At 37.0% G+C, this 22,260-nt stretch overlaps 1 protein-coding gene across 2 annotated transcripts in view; it reads right to left on the reverse strand.

The window, feature by feature from the left end:
• Nucleotides 1-22,260, reverse strand: part of LOC149838703 (uncharacterized) — a 47,102-nt gene that overhangs the window by 8,781 nt on the left and 16,061 nt on the right. For both annotated transcript variants that reach the window (XM_090006752.1, XM_090006751.1), the window contains exon 4: nt 6,388-6,450. In XM_090006752.1, the coding sequence (XP_089862878.1) occupies nt 6,388-6,450 (63 nt within the window). The remainder of the gene's footprint in view (nt 1-6,387; nt 6,451-22,260) is intronic.

Below are 22,260 nucleotides of genomic sequence, written 5' to 3' on the forward strand. Positions count from 1 at the left end.
CTTTCTTGGTGTTCTTACTTGTGGTGGTGCTCTTCACGTTCGTGTTCATCATTCTTATTTTCCTACTCAAATTTTTGCAAGCACTTTGAGAGAGACTTTGGAAAAATCTAGTGAATCCAAACTATCTTGTATGTGAAGACTGTATACTTGGAAAAATGCAAACGATTTCTTTTGGATCAAGAATCTCTTCATCTAGTGAAATTTTTGAATTGGTGCATTCGGATGTATGGGGTCCTGCTCCTGTCATATCAAAAAGAGGATATTCATATTATGTTACATTCATAGATGATTTCAGTAGACATACTTGGATTTTCTTCCTCAAGCTTAAATCAGAAGTTTTTTTGTGTTTTAAAATTTTTCATAACCTTGTTAAAAACCAATTTAAAACAAATATTAAAGTCTTCCACTCTGACTCAAGGGGAGAGTTTCTTTCGAATGAATTTCAAACATATCTAAAAACTGGTGGTATTATACACCAACAATCTTGTCTAAGGACTCCTCAACAAAATGGTATTTTCGAAAGAAAGCATCATCACTAGAACCCTTCTTATTTCAAAGGATATTCCAAAACAATTTTGGGTCGAAGCTACACTCACAGCAGTATACTTAATAAATAGAATGCTATGTCACATGGGTGCGGGTGTGGGTGCTGTTGCGGGTGCGGCGCAATTTCAAAAATTTTGGACACGGGGCCTCGGCTATATATATTTATATATATTTTTAAAAAAAGTGCACAGTCTGTGACTGTGCACAAAGCACATTCTGTGACAACTGTGGCACAGCACAGTTATATATATATATATATATATATATATATATATATATATATATATATATATATATATATATATATATATTAAAAATGTAAAAAAAAATAGTTTTTTGTCCTAAAAATGGACGAATATAGACTCGATCAACATTGACCGAGTCCAAAACGTGGACGGACTCGGCCCCGATGCGTTGACCGAGTCTGACTCTTCGTTGACCTTGTTTGCCCCGTGTCTGAAGCCGCACCTGTGTCGAGGCGTGTCAACGCGGGTGCATCGACCCCCTAGCCGAGTCCTTGTGACATAGATAGAATGTCTTATCAAGTTTTGAAAGACAAATCTCTAAGTGAAAAACTTTTTAAAATTTCTCTTGACTTGAAAAGACTAAGGGTATTTGGATGTAAGTGTTTTGTGCTTCTTGAAAAATATAACAAACTCTCTCTCAAAGCCATAAAATATGTCTTTTTTGGATATGCCGAAAATAAAAAAAGGCTATCGATTTTATGATCAAACAAATGACAAACTTTATGTTTCTAGAAATGTTACTTTTCTTGAAAAAGAAAATGGATTTGATTTTAAAAAATCCAAAGAAGAAACCGAGTATGGCTTTTTATTTGATTTATAAACTAAATCAAATAATAAAATTATTAATGACACTAGAAATTTTGAGTCTATTAATGACTCTAATGAAGAAAGAGAATCATCCCAAAATATCTTACAATATTCTAGACGAGATAATGGGGAGCATCCATGTGCCTTTGAAAGATATAATCAATCAACAAATATTGAGGAAACTAGTGCTAGAAGATCCAAACGAATCCATAGGCCTCCAACTAGATTTGTGGCATATGAATATTTCTCTCCAAACTATAGGGCTTGCCTTCTAGCTATTCATTCATACCATGAACCATCTAACTACAATAAAGCTAAAAACATAAAAGAGTGGGTTGAAGCCATGAAAATAGAATTAGGTGCATTGCATAAAGCTCATACCCAGACAATTCAACATCTTCCCAAAGGAAGGAAGACTATAAGGTGTAAATGGATCTTTAAAATCAAAACAAAAAGTGATGGGTTACTAGAAAGATATAAAGCATGATTAGTTGCAAAAGATACTCTCAGGAATGTGGAATAAATTATGAGGAGACATTTGCCCCAGTAGCCCGTATGACCACAGTTAATACTCTAGTTACAGTAGCGTCTATTAAAAAATAGCTTGTATATCAATTAGATGTTAAAAATGCATTCATAAATGAAAATTTATATGAAGAAGTGTACATGGATCATCCTCCTTGTTTGACTATTGAAAAGGGTATGGTTCTTCGACTTCGAAAGATTTTGTATGGGCTTAAGCAAGCCCCTAAAGCATGGTATGATCGGTTTAGTAATACTATATTGAACTTTGATTTTAAATCTTGTTACATTGACACCGCTCTATTTGTAAGATCTACAGGTACCTCAGTTATTATTCTTCTTTTGTATGTTGATGATATGATCATCACTGGAAATGATCGAAAGTAAATTGAAGAAATTAAAATTATGCTTAAAAAATTTTTTGACATGACTGACCTTGGTTTTTTGAGATATTTCTTAGGAACTGAAGTAGCTTACTCGCCAAGATGATACATTTTATCTCAAATCAAGCTTGCAACAGATATTGTTGCACGTTCGGGAATCACTGACACAAAAAGTACGGATACACCTGAAGTGATAAATGCAAAAATGAGAGTTGAAGACGGAGTACTATTAGATGATCAAACTCCTTATAGGCAACTTATCGGATCACTAATGTACCTTTCTATTTCTAGACTCGACGTTACGCATGTTGTACATAATGCAAGTCAGTTTCAACATGAGCCCACATCAATTAACATGAGTGCGGTGTTGAGAATAATTCAATACATTCAGAAAACTATTTCTAAAGGGTTATTCTTATCATCTTCCTCACCTTTAAATCTTATTGCTTATCCTGATTCTGAATGGGGAGGAAATCCCAATAACCGTCACTCAACTACATGCTTTTGTGTCTTTTTAGGTGATTCCCTCATTTCTTGGCAATGCAAGAAACAACAAAAAGTATCTTTCAGATATGGGAGTTAATATTTTTGAACCTTCAAAACTATGTTGCGACAACAAAAGTGTCATATATATTGTCAGCAATCACACCTTTCATGAGCGAACAAAACATATTGAGATGAATTGTCACTACGTTCGTGAAGAATATTTGAAAGGGACAATTACTCTGCCCTATGTTCAGTCTGAGTTTCATATTACAGATTTTTTCACCAAAGCTCTTCCTCTACCAAGATTTTTGTATCTTCTTAGCAAACTTTCGATGATCTCACCGTAAGTTTGAGGGGGGGGTGTTAAAATTGTATGTAATCACTGATATACGTATATTTATAAATATACATATATCAAGGGCATTATGGTTATTTTATGTATAGTATTTTAGCACAGTCCATTAAGGAGTGAAATATAATTTTTCTTTTTCCTTTTTTCTTTTATTTTTCATAATCATGTATAGCTATTGGGGGTTGTCAGTCCCACTAGTCGTTGGACTGCACCTCCAACGGTCAGAATTTTGAACGTTGGAGGCAGTCCAACGACTGTTGGACTGCCCCCTTTTGAGCATAAGTGGGGCTCTATAAATAGAGCCTCACACTCTCTTGTAAAATATGCTTTTTGAGAAGCATTTTAAGAATATATAAAATCCTCTTTTATTATTTTAGGCTTTGTGCCTTTGTTCTATTGTAAAAGAGATATTTGTCATCTCCTTTGTGAGATTGTTGTTAGTCCATTAGTGACCATCTCATATTTGTGCACTTGTGTAGCCTTTCATTGGCATTGTAATAGTGCACTATCGTTTCATTACATATATCCCATTCTCTCTTTTCTTTTCCTTTTTTGGGTAATGGAGGGAGGAGGTCAAGGGGGAACCTCCAACTGGTAAAACCCTTGATGTCCCCCAAGCACACTGAAAAAAAAACATCCAATTTTGATCATAGCCACTGATATCGTCAATATTTTGACAACATCGCGATCAGTGTTGTGAAAAGCGTTGAGGCGTAGCGAGGCGCTCCACCAAAAACCGAGGCGAGGCGTAAACCTCGAGGCGTAAAGCGTAAGCCTAAAAAAAATTGAAAAGTTTTTAAAAATTATAAAAAAATATCTAAAAATACAAATAAATAAAGAAATGCTTTATTGATGAAATACCAACCAATAATAAATAGAAAATCTCAAATAAGTACTAAAAAATATAAGATTAACATATAAAAGTAACTAAAAACTGATTACATAACTAAAAAATATATGAGATTAGCCTACAAAAGTTAAAATATATGAGATTAACCTATAAAAGTTAAAATATATGAGATTATTCTAAAAAATATGAGATTAACATATAAAAGTAACTAAAAAATTGATTATATAACTGGAAAATATATGAGATTAACTAATAAAAATTAAAATATATGAGATTATTCTAAAAAATATGAGATTAACATACAAAACCTAACATCAAACCATGACAGTATATCATACACCTAACATCAAACCATGACAGTATATGCTTAATATTTGTCGATTTTCTCTTTTGTTATTTGTGTTTGTTTTTTTATCTATCGAGTGATCGATCAAATTATCTCTTCGCTCTGATAGATCTGAGTTTTTCCATTAGATGATAGCCAAACCGAGGACTACAAGCCAGTATATCGGCATTGTGATTCGATCCATCATGCGCAAGCGATCCTAATTATCGATTGTGCTCATTCGTTGTTATTTCCACTTCGATGACGATTTGGATGTGCTTAGTTTTATATCTTTTTTTGGTTTGATTCTTCCACGGATGTTCTTGTTTAACTGATCCATCGAGTTTTCTTCTTCCTCTTGTTCTAACCTTCAGATGAGCTCCTCTTCTGCACCCCTGGCACCCTCCAGTACCTGAGCGGAGGCATCCTCTTCGAGGAGACCCTCTATCAAAAGACCGCCTTCGGGAAGCCCTTCGTCGAGGTGCTTAAGGAGGGCGGAGTCCTCTCGGGCATCAAGGTCAACAAGGGCACCGTCGAGCTCGCCGGCACCAACGGCGAGACCACCACCCAAGGGCTTGATGGCCTTGGCAAGCAGTGCGCAGAATACTACAACGTCGATGCTCGCTTTGCCAAGTTGAGGGTTGTCCTAAAGATCGGACCCAACGAGCCCTCTGAGCTCTCCATCCACGAGAATGCCAACGGGCTCGCCCGCTACGCCATCATCTACCAGGAGAACCGGCTAAAAGCCTAGAGGGAGACGTACCTGTTTCGGCTCCACCACGAGAGAGGTGTGCCTGTTTCGGCTCTACCATGAGAGAGACAGAGAGAATGTTGCAACTGTGAGAGCCAGGAGGGAGAGATTGTTGTGAGAAAAAAAAAAACAAAAAGAGAGGCGTTCGAAAAAACTAAAATCAACACATAAAGGGTCGGGGGTAGTATGTTTATGCCCTAATTTTTGGTCAAATGAGGGTTTTGACCCTCATTTGACCAAATGCTTTGAGGCGTGTACGCCTCAACCTAAGGCATGCCTCGCCTTGAGGCGTGCGCCTCAAGGCCTATGAGGTGTGCGCCTCAAGGCCTATGAGGCGAACGCCTCAAGGGTTTTGCGTTTTACACATGCGCCTCAATGCAAAAAGCCTCTCGCCTTGAGGCGAGGTGCGCTTTTTGCGCCTTGAGGTGCGTTTTTAATAACACTGATAGCGATGTTATCTGTTTTTCAACATAAGCTAAAATTATCGGCAAAATATCACTAAAAAGATATATCGTGATATTTTCCCAAGAATTTTGAAAAACATTTTTATATATTTTAAGCCTATGTTTTCTTTTTCTTTCTTTTGTATTTTAAGAACTTCTCTAGTTTTTCCTTATATTTTAGCAAGAAAAATTAATACAAAACCTTTATTTCTTATTTTTTATTATTCTTATACTTTTATTTTTTCAAAATTTGGAGATATTCTTGAGAAAAAAAACACTTGATAAAAGACTTCCAGAAACACCCTTGCTGAGAACAATACTGGTGACTGCATGAAAAAAGAAAGAAAAGATCAAAAAAAGATATCAAAAGAGAATAAACTGAGGAAGAAAAAATAAATAGAAGATTAAAACAAAGAAAAGGGTGAGAAACCTAAAGAAAAGAAACTGACAAAAAACAGAGAAGAAATAATAAAAAGGTTAACAAAGAGAGAAGAGGCACAAGGAGGAAGAGTTGAAGAGATAAAGGTAGAGAAGACTAGATATTTAAGATTTAGATGTAGCCAAAATTGTCAAAGTGAATATACAACTTTGATACCATGTAAATCTGGCACCAACACCAGTAGGAGAGGACAGAGCAAGGCAGAAGTCTGGTTGTGGCCCCTACCACTCGCAATAGAAAGGGACAAAGTACAACTGTTCCACAAGTAAAATAAAATAAAGCATCAAACAATATTACTTTTATAACCAATATTAACAGACTTCACAATCACATGTAAATCAGAACAAACGTTTTGCTTTATTATTATCTTTTTGTTTTTGTTTTTTCAGTCATCATTGTCTTTCTTCTTTCCATCAACACAAATTTTACCTCAAGTAATAGGTGCAAGAGGACTTACTTTTTTCCTTCATAGATTTCTCCATTTTCAGAGGCATTTTGTTTGTTACCAACTCCTCATTACCTGTAAAAACACAGGAAACACTAATAAATGTTCTAAATACAGGTAATACCACCATGTGGGAATAAAATAGTGCAAAAAGAAAATGAAAACACATCTATTTTAATTCAACCAGTATACAACATTTTTAACATTCCAAATGCAATAAATACATGTGGCAATAAAATAGTAAAACAAAACATATTACTTTAGTTCCACAAGCAACAGTTCAATGCTAATCCCAATGGTTCACATAAGCACAATTTATGAAATCATTTAATAGCATTAATGCAATGCAAGGAATCCCAGAAGAATATGTTGTGTCTTACAGAAGATGGTGAACTCATTAACACTAAACAGAGATAACACTTAAATGCTTCAAACAGGTTGCATCTCCTCTCTATCCAATCATGCATATCTACCATAGCTACCTAAGTAGCTGACAGACAGCTTAATTCAAAAGAACAATCATAATATACGTCATTTAGAAGACTTGATGACAAGAAAACTTCTCATTTTGGCATGACTTGGAAGACTTGGTGATCAACTATGAAACAACTCATTGTTCCACGAAGATAACTCAAAACCAAATCCCCCGGGTACAGACAAGTCTACAAATATGCTCCAAGATCTGCCACTTTTGTTTGCTAATTCTCTACAAGGCAAAAACAATGATAGAAAGTTAAGTCATTCAATTGGGAAATGAAATAGTTCATCCATATGGTCATACTAAGCTGGTTCAAGCAAAAAAACATCCACCAAACATTTGTATTCACATCTTAAGTTTAACTCCTTCAAAGTGAAGACTAACTATCCTGTGTCTTATTTTGGAACTTAACCGGAAACTTTGGGTTTCTAAGCAAAATACTCCCACAATGATTCCAAAATTTTGTGCATCTTGTAAGAGGTTGCTGTTAAATTATGTAATCAACCATGTAATCTAATATATATATATATATATATATATATATATATATATATATATATATATATATATATATTTTATATATATAAGGTAACACATATACATATATTATATATATGTATATGTATATGTATGTACTTATTATATATATAAAATATACATATTTCCTTATTTTAGTTATAGGGGTAGTTTAGTCATTTCCACTATTTTACGCACATTCATTTTCATGAATGTGATTGTAATTTATTCTTTATTTTCTTTTCTTTTTATTTTTTCTTTTCTTTTTATTTTTTCTATTCTTTTCCTTTTTGTACCAAAAGGTACCTTGGGGGCCCACTCAAATAGACGTTGGGCCCCTCCAACGGGCACATTTGTGACCGTTGGAGGGGCTCCAACGTCTATGAGTGGATCCCCTCCAAGGCTGCTTTATGGTGGTTATAAATAGGGGTTCTCCCCTTGTATCATGCATGGCTTTGGGTCAAAGTCAAAGTCCAAGCACTCAATAAAGCTTTTTTATTCTTTTAGTGCATTTGTGAAATTTGTTTGTGCTTTTGTGCATAAGTGTTCTAAGTGTTCATATTGTGCATGTGTGCACGTATTTGTTATCAAAAATATTAAGGTCTAGATCTTAGTATCTTGTTGGAGATACTTTCACATGGTATCATAGCCTCATTGAAGAAGAAAGATTGTGCATTTCTTCATTTTTTGAGTGCCTCGAAAAACGTGCCTTCAAGCTATTGGAGTTTGAAGTAGATCATCTTCTTCGGGCAATATTTTAGAAGTCTCTTTTGTCAAGAAAGACTTGAAAATCTTTTGAGGTACGTGTTATTTTTCAACTTCTATCATCTCTAATAGGCGAAAAGGACTCCCACTTCTCTCTTGGGTTTAAACTTAATAGTTCAAATTATCATGTTTGGTTTGGTAATATGGAAGCTCATATTAAAGGAAAGGGGCTTTGGGGACATGTTCAAGGTTCGATACCGGAACCTGAACCAAAAAATACAATCGTTGAAAAGGTGGATATTAAGATCCTTGAAGGAGAAGAAAGACAAAAGGCTCTTAAAGAGTATTCAAGAAAACATGACGAATGGGAGATGAAAAACTTCAAGATCTTGTCTTGGATTTTTTCATCCGTTAAAACCAAGATAAACGCCAACATCATTAAGTTCAAAAAAGCTTCTGAAGCTTGTTTATATCTTGAGAAAATGTATACTTCAAGAGATTTGTCACACAAGTACTATCTCCAAAAAAGGGCATTGACCCTCCAACAAAAAAAGATGACTATTCGGGAATACTTTGCCGAATTATCTTCTATTTGGGACGAGTTAGCCATGCTTGAACCAAAATAGAGTGGAGAAGCAATTGAATTAAGGCACAAACAACTAGACGAAGATCGGTTCTTCAATTTTCTAAATGGTCTTAGACCTGAATTTGAAGAAATTAGGTCATCCCTTCTCTCCGCCTTCACATCTCCCTCAATTGAAGATATAATCACTAAGTTAAGTGGTGAGAAAACCTGTATGGGGATTAGTAAGAGTAATCCTAGCATTCTTGCTATCTCTTTTACTCAAGAAGATTGTGAAGGGGTAAATGTCGTGTCAAGACCGGGAAATAATTTGAAGGCCTATAAACCTCCTCACTTCAAGAATCAAGGTCAAGGAGGAAACGATCGATATGGCAAAAGAGACTAGCAAATTAAATTGTCATTTTTGTAAAAAACATGGGCATATTAAACCCATTTTCCCTAAATGGAAAAATTTTATTGTGATGGCTATGACATCCCAATCGGAGGAACGACCATCATCATCAAATGGGTCTCTTTCTCTTCAACAAATAATGGAAACTTTACAACCTCTTCTCAAGGGAGGCATTTCCGGAGCCGCTATGTCAACTTCTTCTCCTCCTGGTAAGACATCTTGGCTTTTAGATTCCGGTGCTTCTTTCCACATGACTCCAAGTGCTTCTTCTCTTTCCGATTTTTCTAAAAATACACTTCCATCTTTTGTCTCAACGGCTGATGAATAGGCAATTTTGAAAAACAAGATTTCTTTGTTCCAAAAATTAGTCTTATACCAAAATTAAATTTAAATTTACTTTTGGTCTCTCAACTCTCAGATCATGGTTGCGATATAAAATTCTCGTCTAATAAATGTTGGATACAGGATCGTCGGTCCGAGAAGTTGATTGAGGAAGGCTCTAGGAGAGGAGACCTCTACTACGTTGATTTTCTCCAAGTTCCCAAGAATCAACTTTGTAATGTTGTTCAAAACAAAGATATTCATGTATGGCATAAGAGATTGGGACATCCCAACATTATTAAAATCTCTTACTTGCCTTTTATTAAACATTTTTGTAAAGGAGATTTCTTTTGTAATGAATGTATTCTTGGGAAGATGAAAAGTCTACCTTTTTCTCAAAGATCCATGCTTACGACAAAACCCTTTGAAATTGTTCATTCCGATGTATGGGGTCTGGCTCCTGTGATATCCAAAGGAGGATTCTCATATTATGTGATTTTCGTGAACGATTACACTAGGTTTTGTTGGATATACTTTCTTAAACATAAACATGAAGTTTTTTCAACATTTAAAATTTTTCATATGATGGTTTTAAATCAATTCAATGAAAGTTTAAAAATTCTTACTATGGAGGTGAATACCTTTCAAATGAATTCAAGGGTTATCTTGAAAGTTTTGGTATTCTCCATCAAAAATCTTGTCCAAAAACTTCTCAACAAAATGGGTTAGCTGAACGAAAGCATAGGCATATCATTGAAACAACTAGAACCTTGCTCATTTCGCAAAATATTCCAAAGAAACTCTAAGCTGAGGCAACTCTTACTTCAGTCTATCTCATAAATAGACTTCCATCAAAAAATTTACACAAGATTTCCCCCATTTGAAACATTATACGAAAAAGAACCTGATTATAGCAGATTAAGGGTTTTTGGATGTAAATGTTTTGTCCTTACTGATAAAAATGACAAACTTTCTCCAAAGACCATTCATTGTACCTTTCTTGGGTATTCTGAAACCCAAAAGGGTTTTCGTTGTTATGATGTTAAGAATGACAAATTGTATGTTTTCAGAAATGTGAGTTTTTTGGAAAATCTAAGTGGCTTTGAAAGTCTTGAATCTCATGATGAGAATGTAGATTATTCCTTTCTATTTGATCTACTAGCTAAAGACGATGATACTAGTGATGATGAGTCAAATCAGAATGACTCAAGTGATATTGAAACCGAGAAAATCATTCCTCTGATCTTTCCATCTCATCAACAAATTGATGAAGGACCACCTAGAGATCCCATCACCTATATTCATAGAGATAGAAACACCTTTAGAAATGCTCTTGAAAGATATGATAATGCTAGTAGGATTGTTCCTCAAAGTGAGGAGAACCTTCGTAGAACCAAAAGAAGTAGAAAAGCTCTCTCTAGGTTTGTCTCATATGACTCTTTTTCACCTAAATATAGAGCATGTCTTAGTGTCATTCATTCTTACATAGAACCTAGAAACTTTGAAGAAGCACGTAAGTGTCCTGAATGGATAGTTGCAATGGAAAATGAACTTGGAGCTCTGAGAAGAGTCAAAATGTGGGAATTTCAATATCTTCCTAAAGGTAAGAAAACAATAGAGTGTAGATGGGTATTTAAGGTTAATACTAAGAGTGATGGATCTATTGAGATATATAAAGCTCGATTGGTTGCAAAGGGATATAGTCAAAAATATGGGATTGACTATGAAGAAACCTTTGGTCCTGTAGCTCGAATGGTCATTGTCCGATGTCTTATAACTATTGTCTCAATCAACAAGTGGAACATCTATCAAATGGATGTTAAAAATACATTTTTAAATGAAGATCTAAATGAAGAAGTTTATATGGATGCTCTACCAGGAATGGAGACTCCCAAAGAAAAAGTGTTTCGTCTTCGAAAAGCACTTTATGGTTTAAAACAAGCCCCCAAGGCTTGGTATGATAGGTTTAATTTTGTAATGATAGAAAATGAATTTTCTTCCTATTTTACTGACACTGCTTTGTTTGTTAGAAAATCCAATGCAGGGATTGTGATCTTACTGTTGTATGTGGATGATATGTTCATCACTGGTAGTGATTATGACAAGGTTAAGAGTATAAAATCAATTTTGAAAGATAAATTTGAAATGTCTGATTTGGGTTTTAACTTATTTTTTGGGTATTGAAGTAACATACTCTCATAGAGGGTATTTCTTATCTCAAACTAAGCTTGCTTCTGAGATCATTGTTCTAAGTGTTCATATTGTGCATGTGTGCACGTATTTGTTATCAAGAATATTAAGGTCTTGATCTTAGTATCATGTTAAAGATACTTTCAGAGTTGCTTGGATGCACCCATTTATCTAAAAAAGTGGGATAAAATAGGCAGGCCCATGCTACTGGTGCAAGAACTCAGATGATTTTTCTAGTGACTTTGTAAATATTTGTAAACATCATTCTATTTATGATTATAACTAATAAGCATAAATACATCCAAAAAAGGCACTACTGTAATTGACCTTGACTTTTTGCTAAAAAGCTACGAATGTGAGGGAAGTGACAATAGTTTCTTGTTATGGTCAAGGAGTAGCTGGGAAATAAAGGTTCAATCTTGTTCACCAGCCATTTCGCGATAGGCATTGAGCAGCACATTTTAAAAACCTAGGTTCAATCTTTGGGCAATACTCTAGGTCCCTAAATTGGCATTTTAAAAGAAGAAAGAATAAAAATATATACATATAAAAAGAAAGCAACCCAAATTTTCATATTTGAACTGCAAGCAATTTTAACTCTAAATAAATTTTGGATTCATCCACAAGAGGATAGAAAATACCAAAAGAAAAACCAAAAGTCATGGAGCCAATAACCTTATAGACTTGTCAATAGATATATCCCAATTGACTCAGTTTGAACACTTGAACATTGGCTGACACTTATCAATTTAGGAGTTAGGCCTGAGGACCATGATCTCTGCCTCTATGTAACACGGACTCTTCTAACAGGGCATTGCACCCACACCCAAGCGGGTACGACACTTGGACACAACTTCCTTTGTGTTAGGTGAAGTCAACCACATTGAAGTCCATTTATATCCAAAAGTAGATTCAGTTAACCCTAATCAAGTCCATTTTTATCTGTATTATATACAAATACATAAATGCACACACATACATGTAGTGTTAACTTAAAACTGTTAACAATATATATATATATATATATATATATATATGTATATATATACATATATACCTTTCCCGCACCTCCCCACCCAAATTTTTTTAAAGTACCGCACCCGTACCCGCATCCGCACCCACACCTATGTGACATAGCTGCCTATATTACTAGCAATGGCTTGCCAATATCACCTCTTCACCATTTAGTTTTCTAGTAGTGTGCCTGGCACCTAAGCGTTGATTGGAGACTGATGTGTGTGTGTGTGTGTGTGTGTGTGTGTGTGTGTGTGTTGTTTTGCCTAGGGAGGCATCTAGGCTTGACTTTTTCTTTCAACAGAGAAAAGAACTAAATCCAGCAAGAAATATGAAAGAATAATGTAAACACCAGCCAGCCAACACATTTCAGAGCAAAACAACAAAAAAAAAGGTCAAAATACATTATGAAATAGATCTGCAATTTCAATCTGGCATACGACACTAAGAAGTTTTCTTGTGCACTTAGACGGTAATGGAATACACAATCATGAGCATAGCTTCATAAAGCATGCAACATTATGTTCAAGCCATTAGTACCGCCAAGCCACTTCAATCATACTTATATCAGAACCGTAGTTACCAGAGACCAGCATGGGGTACTGGTACTGGTACTAGTATGCATGAGCTTCCAAAGTTTCAGGTATGTTTTAATTGAAACAAGCTTTTAAAATCTTTGATACCACTTTCCAACAAGTATTGGTATGAGTTTCAGATACACAATTTTGTGAACATTGATACGAACTACCAAGGAAACTAATATCCAAACACTAACCCTAAGTCTTTATCCATGCATTCCTGTTTTTCAGCAATGTGCAGTACCTTAGTGATAGTCTGTGGTCAACTTAATAGACCCTATAATAGTTTAAAATTTAAATCCCAAACAAGTAAAATGACGCTCTCGAATCACTAACCACTCTCTAGCATAATAGCCAAACTCGTCCTCGGCAAATCCTCATAGATAGCCCTCATCAGCAATCAATCACAGCATGCAATTTAATTGACAAGTCATGATTAATCAGTAAAATTATAAATCGTGATTAATCGGTGAAACAGTGAATTTCACATCAATATTATAGACTGTTGAATTTTAAAGCATATAAATAAATAAATAAAATCTATCTGTGCTTAAAATTTAGAGCATATTAATATCTAAATTATGTGAAATATTGTAAAAATTTTGCTATATTTTGATACATATTAACCAAAAATAGTAAATTTCAATATATATATATTATCTTTTTTTATCTTTTGTCTTTTGTAAATTTCAATGCAACTGGAGTGCTGTGCGATCGTAGAATGCCATTGCGGTTGAAGGGAAAGTTTTATAGGACGACTATTAGACCCGCTTTACTATATGGTACGGAATGTTGGGCTGCCAAGAGACATCATATTCAAAAAATGAGTGTAGCTGAGATGCGGATGCTTAGATGGATGTGTGAAAATACAATAAAAGATAAGATTCGGAACGAAGAGATACGTAAGAAGGTAGGTGTTGCACCCATTGAAAATAAGATGCGAGAGAATCGTTTACGGTGGTTTGGACATATTCGGCGAAGGCCTAATGATGCTCCAGTTAGAAGGTTGGAGAAATGGGAAAATATATTAGTTAAAAGAGGTCGGGGTAGGCCTAGGAAGACTTGGATGGAGATGATAGGAAACGATATGAATGCTTTGAACCTCACCGAGGACATGGCATTGGATAGAAATGATTGGAGGAAAAGAATTCATGTGGAAGACCCAAAATGAATTTCTTTTTTGGTTCATATCGCTGACCCCAATTGTTTTGGGATGAAGGCGTAGTTGTTGTTGTTGTTGTTGTATCTTTTTTATCTTTTGTCTTTTGTAATGCCCACTAGGGGCAATTTAGTCTTTTTCTTCGTTGTCAAATATGCATGTGAATTAGGATTATTTTTTAGTTTCTTTTTTATTTTTCATATTTTTGTTTTTTACTTTTTAGTTAATCATTGTAAGGGGCACACATTAGAGCTGTTGGGATACCCTCAACGGTCACAAATGTGACTGTTTGGGGGCTCCCAATGACTCTATGGGAGCCCCCCTAGGGTCCCATTCTTTGTATAAAAAGGGGTGAGTCCCCCCTTTCATTCTCAATGCTTTTTCAAGTATATTACAATACATTCTGACTTATATTTTAAGTTCTCACTTCTCACTTTGTGGTGGTGTTTATCCTTTGTGGCTAGTGACATACTTGCTTATGCATTTGTGCCTCCTTGTAGTCACTTTGTGACATTGTTTTTAGCACTTGTATCATATTACATGGTATCAGAGCCCCTAGGTGTTTCAACACTATTGGGATCTCTTTCTTTTTGTTTTTTTAGTGTGATTAGTGTCCTTCAACTCTTCCACGATGGCCGACAAAGATGCAAAAATTGATCTTTTATTCATATTGAATAGGACAAAGTTCAAACTATAGAATGTGGGCGGCAGTTATGAAAAACAACCTCAAAGGCAAAAAACTTTGAAGATATATATGTGGCATCGTTCTGGAACTACAATTAAAGCTCACCAAGAAGAAAGGAAATGAAGAAAAAACTTTGGGTGATGAAGAAAAGGCCAATGCTATTAAAGAATACCAATCCAAAGTTGAAGATTGGGAAAGTGAATATGCCAAAATATTGGCATGGTTCATGAATAACGTGTAACTCAAGATTTGCGTTAATCTAGCCAAATTTAAGAAGGAAAATTAAGCATGGTTCTTCATGAAAGGTATATATACTCATAAGGACCTTGCTAGGCATTTCTTTTTACAAGAAAAGGTAAAATGAACCAAGAAAAGAGACATGAGTATTAGAGACTATTATAGTACTATATCGCCTCTATGAGATGAGCTTGATCTCCTAAAACCTTAATGGAAAGGAAGTGTTATTGCCAAGAGGCAAGAGCAAATGGAGAGAAAGATTTTTTCAATTTATCCATAGGGTTTGTCCCGAATTTGAACAACTAAGAGGATCCCTTCTTCATAGGGCTTCTACTCCTCTTAGTGAAGTTCTTACCGATTTATGCCAAGAAGAGACTCGCTTGGCTCTTAAAAAAGACTTTGATGAAGTCCATGTTGTATTTAAACCGAGAAATAACATCAGGACATATAAACCTCCTCACTTTTGAAAAAATAACAAAGGAAGAAAATTTGTTTGTCACCATTGCAATGAACCGGGATACCTTAGACCCAATTGTCCTAAACTTAAGAAGGTGGCTCCATTTGGAGATAGTCTAAGCAATTCAAGTGAAGAATCAAGAAGAGATGGAGACATAAAGGACATCATTGCTCAACTTACGGAAACTCTCCAACAATTCATGAGAAACAACTCTTTCATACCTTTCACCTCTGGTGCCACAGTCTCATCAACTCCCGGAATGCCCTCTAGGATCCTTGATTCGGCTGCCTCCTTTCATATGACTCCAAATGCATCTCTTTTATCCAAAGTCAAGTCTTAACTCTTTTAAATCATTTGTTTTCACAGTTGATAAAACATCTTTAAATGTTAAAGGAATAGAAAATCTTGAAAAGTTTTTAAGTGAAGACAAAAACTAAAATTATTCCAAAACTTAATTAATTTTTTTTCGTTTCACAAATTACCGATTTTGAATGTAGTCGCTTTTTCACCTACCAATTGTTATGTGCAGGATCTCCGGTACGAGAAGCGGATTGGGCAAGGCCATAGAAGAGGAGAACTATATTATATGGATTTTGTGTCCTTGTCATCCAAATCATTTTGTAATCATATTCAATCTAAAGATATTGTCACTTTGCAGAAAAGGCTTTGCCATCATAGTGTCTCTAAGTTGTATTTTTTTTAAATTTGTAATGAAAAATAATTTACATGCATTGATTGTATTCTTGGAAAAATTTGTAATGAAAAATGCATTCTCTTCTTTATCCATGTAACAACTTTATTTCTAAAAGACCATTTGAATTAGTGCATTCGGATGTATGGGGACCGTACCCGTTATGTCTAAAAGAGGATATTCATATTATGTTGTCTTTATTGATGATTTCACTAGATACACTTGGGTTTACTTTATTAAAAACAAATCTTATGTTTTTTTCTATCTTTAAAGAATTGCACACCCTTATTCAAAATCAATTTCAAAACAATATAGCAATTTTTAGATCTGAATCTAGAGGAGAATACATGTCAAATGAATTTCAAAATTACCTTAAACAAAACATTATTATTCATCAAAGATCTTATCCTAAAACTACTCAATAAAATGGTCTTGCCCAAAGGAAACATAGGTATCGTATTGAAACAACAAGAACTCTTCTTATTTCTAAAAATGTTTCAAAGAACTTTTGGGCTGAAGTCACTCTTTCCGCAATTTATCTTATAAATAGGATGTTATCCCCATCCTTAAAAAATGTTTTCCCCTTTGAAAATTTGTTAAACATATCTTCGGATTTCAAAAGATTAAGAACTAAGTCACACGGACACGGGTTCGGCTTCGAACACGGGGCGGACACGGTCAACTAAGTGTCGGACTCGGTCAACGCACCGAGACCGAGTCTGTCCATATTTTGGACTCTGTCAACTTTGATTGAGTCTATTTTTGTCAATTTATTAAAATTAATTTGGACTCAGGTCGGGTCTGGACCCGACCCAAATCCAAGACGGTATCGGGGTCGGGGCCCGACCCTTAAGAGGCTATGCAGGGGGAGGGGCAGACGGCAGACCCCTCCCCGCTGATCGCTCCCTCTCCCCCACCCGTCCCTCGCTCCTCGTCCTCTTCAAGCTCATCGGCAACCCAGACCTCGGCGACCGTAGCCGCCGGCGACGCCAACCACCGGCGACCCCAGACACCGGTCCTCTCAGGTATATCCCGCCTCCCTCTTTCGTTCCTCTTCCTCCGACAGAGGGCGGAGCCCCCTGCCTCGTTTGTGTTTTCCGGTAGGGGCAAGACCCTTGCCTCAATTTCTTTTCCGGTAGGGGGCGGAGCCCCCTACCTCGGATCTGTTTTTCGGTAGGGGGCTCTACCCCCTGTCTCAATTTGTTTTTTCGATAAAGAGCGGAGCCTCCTACCTCCCCTCAATCGCAGTTTTTCAGCAGGGGTGGAGGCCCCTACCTCGAATTTGTTTTACGATAGGGGGCTCCACCCCCTTGCCTCAATTTGTTTTTTCGGCAGGGGGCGAAGCCCCCTACCTCCGTTTGGTTTTCCGGCAAAAGGCGAAGCCCCAAGCCTTAGTCGCAGTTTTTCGACAGGGGGCGGAGCCTCCTACCTCTGTTATTTTCTGTCAGGCACACAATGAGAGGGGTGGAGCTCCTATTACTATTTTTTTTGAAGTGTTTATTGACTTTATTTATATATTTTGGTGCATACTCATACGATTTTGTGTTCAGTTTTCAGTTTCACTTTTCTTTTCAGTTTTCAAATATAATGGCGAGTTCTAGTGACAGTGTCAATAAAGTTGGTTCAAGTTTTAACTCTGAATTAGAAGTTTCTCAACCACTTTGGAGGCTTGTGACAAAAGGGATAAAAGCTAGTGGTGGTGGTGGGAATGTGCAATTTCTTTGTAATCTATGTAAGACTGCTTTCACGGGTTCTTATACGCATGTGAAAGCACATCTTTTGCATATTCATGGTCAAGGAATTAGGCCATGTTCTAGGGTTGACAAAGACTTGTTAAAGCAATTAAAGAAAGAAAATTACAGACATGAGAAGCGTCTTGATTAATCTGCCTTTTGCTATTGCTAGTGATGAACAAGAAGAGTTTTTGAAAAAAAGAAAGATGGAAAGCAATAAAACAATACAAGGGTCATTCAAAAACATGACAAGAGCATAAATTGATAAAAAGATTGGTCGATTCTTTTACTCAAGCTCAATTCCTTTTAATGAAGCTAGAAGTCCATAATGAAAAGATACGATTACATCTTTGGCTAATTGTAATTTGAGTGATTATGTGCCTTCTAGTTCAAAAAACTAAGAACAGTCATTCTTGCAGAGGAAAAAAATAGAATTGAAGACTTGTTAGAGACCTAAAAATTTGCATGAAAACGACATGGAGTGTCTATTGTTTCTGATGGGTAGACTGATATACAAAGACGACCACTGATAAACTTCATTGCTTACTCACTTAATGGGCCAATCTTTTTGAAGATTGTTAATGCATCTGGAGAGTATAAAGATGATGAATATTTAAAGAGATTATTTGTTGAAGTGATAAAAGAAGTGGGTGAAGAAAGTGTGGTGTAAATCTTTACTGACAACGCTCCAGTTTGCAGTCGTGCAGGAATGAATTTGGCAAGTGAAGATACATATTCACATATTTTTTGGACTCCTTGTGCAGCACACAGTTTAAATTTGGCACTTAAGAGTATATGCAATCCATCAAGAATATTATATCTAAAGGGTTATTTTTATCCTCTTCATCATCTTTAAATCTCATTACTTATACCGATTCCGATTTGGGAGGAGATTCCAATAACCGATACTCAACCAAAGGTTTTTGTGTGTTTGTAGGTGATTTCCTCATTTCTTGGAGATGCAAAATAAAGCAAAAAGTGTCATTATCCTCTGCAGAAGCTTAATATAGAGCAATACATGAGATCCTTACTTTCAGACATGGATATTGATGTTTCAAAACCTTCAAAGTTATACTGTGACAACAAAAGTGCCATATATATATAGCAAGCAACCATACATTTTATGAAAGAACAAAGCATGTCGAGATGGATTGCCACTATGTTAGAAAAGAATACTTAAAGGGGACGATTACTTTACTATATGTTTAGTCCGAGTTTCAGATTGCGAACTTCTTCACCAAAGCTCTTCCTTTACCTCGATTTTTGTTTCTTCTTAACAAACTTTTGGTGATCTCACTGTAAGTTTGAGGGAGAGTGTTAAAATACATTGTATATGTATATATACACCTGATATATGTATATTGTATAAATATACGTAATATCAGGGGTATTTTGGTCATTGTATATGTTGTAATAAATATAGTCCAATAATGTAAAAACCCATTTAAAATAAAAGAATTTTTTTTAAATCTCTCGAACCCGACCCGGATCCGTAACCCGGTAGGGTTTTCTTTTTAAAAGAAACAAAAGGGGGAAACGTGTAACCATCTCCCCCCATTTTCCCCTTTAAAGCGACGCCGAGGGAGAGGAGGCCCTCACGCACAGCCTCTTCCTCTCCTTGTCGCCTTCCCCTCCCTGGTTGCGGCAGCCAACAATGTCGACCGACGACATCGATCGATCCAGGTATGTCTCCTTCCTTCTCCCTCTCTTCTCTCCCCCTCTCCGTCTCGAGGTCGCTGGGAGGTCGGCAGGGAGCCGACAGCCACCTACTGCGACTCCCCCCCCCCTTTCTGTCTCAAGGTCACCGGGAGCCGACGGCCCCTTGTTGCGTCTCTCTCCCTCTTTTTTTGCACTGTGTTTGCTGGGAGGTCGGTGGCCCCCTTGCTGGTTCTCTCTCCCCTTTTTGTTGCCTCGATTGGGGTGGCTGGGAGACCGGCAGGAGGTAAGTGACCCTGTCGTGTCTCTCCCCCCCTCGTTGTGTTCGCCGGGAGGTCGGCAGGAGGCTCCTGTCATGCCCTCCCCCTTTCCTTTTCATCTTTTTGGGGGGCTTGCAGGGGGTTGTCAGGTGGCCAGCAACACTCTGCCACCTTGGCCACCCCTCATGTGGCCGCCACGGGGTCGATAGGTGGTCGGCGGTGCCTCTGCCACCCTGGCCACCTCTACCTTGGGGCCTTGTCGCCCTTTCTTTTTCCCTTCTGTTCAGGCCAACAGGCAGCCCCCCCCGCTGCCTGATTCTGTTTTTTCGGGGAATGCCGACAGGGTCTCCGCTTGTCGGGTGGAACAGCTAGTGCACGTCACCTGGTATTGGGGTGTTTCAAGTTCAAACCCCATGGTATATAGTTGTATAATCGGTAGGGATCTGCCTGCTTTTCCTTTTTGTCGGGGAAGCCAATGAGGAACCATAGTCTTGATTGATCCTTGTGGCGCAGTGCGTTGCAGCTGTGGTACCTCATACGTCGCTGCGGCACATGGTTCGCACGGTTGCAGTACTAGTGGTTGCGGTTGCGTGCACTTGATGCGCACGGTTGCGACACAGTGCACAACAGTGGTTGTGGCGGCACATGTTGCTCTCTGTGACGGCAAATGGGGGCTCAGTTAGTCCGGCAGGAGCAGTGGGTGCTCGTCACCCTGTATTGGGGCGTAGCAAGTTTAAAACCCAATGATGGGGTTGGGTAGCAGGTCCGCGCCTGGTGGCCGAACCCGCACACGTTGTTTTCCCTGTTCTCCTCTTTTCCTTTCGTTTAATCTTTTCCCTGTTGTGACCTCTTTCCTATGTTCGGCAGACACCTCCGACGACGTTGATTGAGTCGTTCCTCATCATCAGCATCCCTGGGCTTTTCCCCAAGCATCGAATTTTAAGGTACAAGACTTCTTTTGATATATGTGAGAAATTGAGTATGGATAGGTTTCATGTTCGATTTAGCTGGAATTTTAGGTTGTTTAATTTGTTGCGAATTAATTCATTCACAGTAGTTGTATCACTGTGTGTATTTGCATTTCAAGTGAAGGTAAACATTGAAAAAAGAAAATGATGCAAGCGATGTATGTGTTTTTACAGTTATATGAGTATTGATAAAATATGCATTTGTGTGTACATGTAAAGTTAACGAGAGCATGCTTTGTTTTATTTTACATCGTGTGATTAGTATGAATATGCACACTTGATAAGAATATGCACTCACATGAGCACATACTTTCAAAAAGAAATATATGTTGGCATGAATGCGTGTAAGTAGAGGACAGAAGGCACTTGACATAGTTGCATATGAATTAATTAAATTACAAGCTCATGGATATTCCTGGTTCATACGCATGATGAAGGGTTGTCTTATATGAATATGCATGTGGAGCATGTGGTTTATGCCATAAATGATATATTGCTTTGGTTTTTGCATATGGTGCATCGATGATACAAGTGGATCATCACAGGCCTGGAGAGCCTTGAGTACGAGATATTCATTCTTTGCTTATTTTAATGCATCATAGAAATCATATTTACTTTTAATGCATTGTATTGCACTATTCTATGTGTTTTCACAGGCAGGAGTCCCATGATGGTTCTCGCATAGGTAAATGTGAACTTTTGCTTTTGCTTTTGCTTTTGCATGCGGAATTGCAAAACTCAATAATTGGCTTTTAATAAAAAGATAATAAATAAGAATGATATAATATACGTTCTAGGATCTCTCATCGAAAGAATGAGAATCTTAGAGATTCGGTCTTGGGGAGACCGCGAGGATACAAAAACTCCATGTATTTTGCTTTATCCCCTGAACCCGATATTGAGGTTCTTTCTCCTGATCACGGTTTTAGGGAGAGTCCGTCACTTGACCTGGGGGTGATGTGTTTGACACAGCTGTTGTTTTGTTATACCAAGGAAGTGACACTTGTGGGCGTGAGGTGTCCCTTGTGTCTCTGATATTAGATGTGGAGGTCTAATGTTCCGAAGGTGATTCGATCGAGGCCTAAGTTTGAAACTCAATAATAAAATACAATTTGTATGCTAAGCTACCCTGAAAACCTAACTTGACCTCGGGAATTGTACCCGTTTGGTATATCCGCAGGCAACGGTAATTAATTAAAAAGAGAAACTTTAATCGTATGTATCTAATAGGGCATGCATATGAAAAAGAAAGACTTAAATGAA

The sequence above is a fragment of the Nuphar pumila genome, chromosome 5 (genome assembly GCF_984573655.1).
Source record: "Nuphar pumila chromosome 5, dmNupPumi1.hap1.1, whole genome shotgun sequence".
NCBI classification, from domain to species: Eukaryota; Viridiplantae; Streptophyta; class Magnoliopsida; order Nymphaeales; family Nymphaeaceae; genus Nuphar; species Nuphar pumila.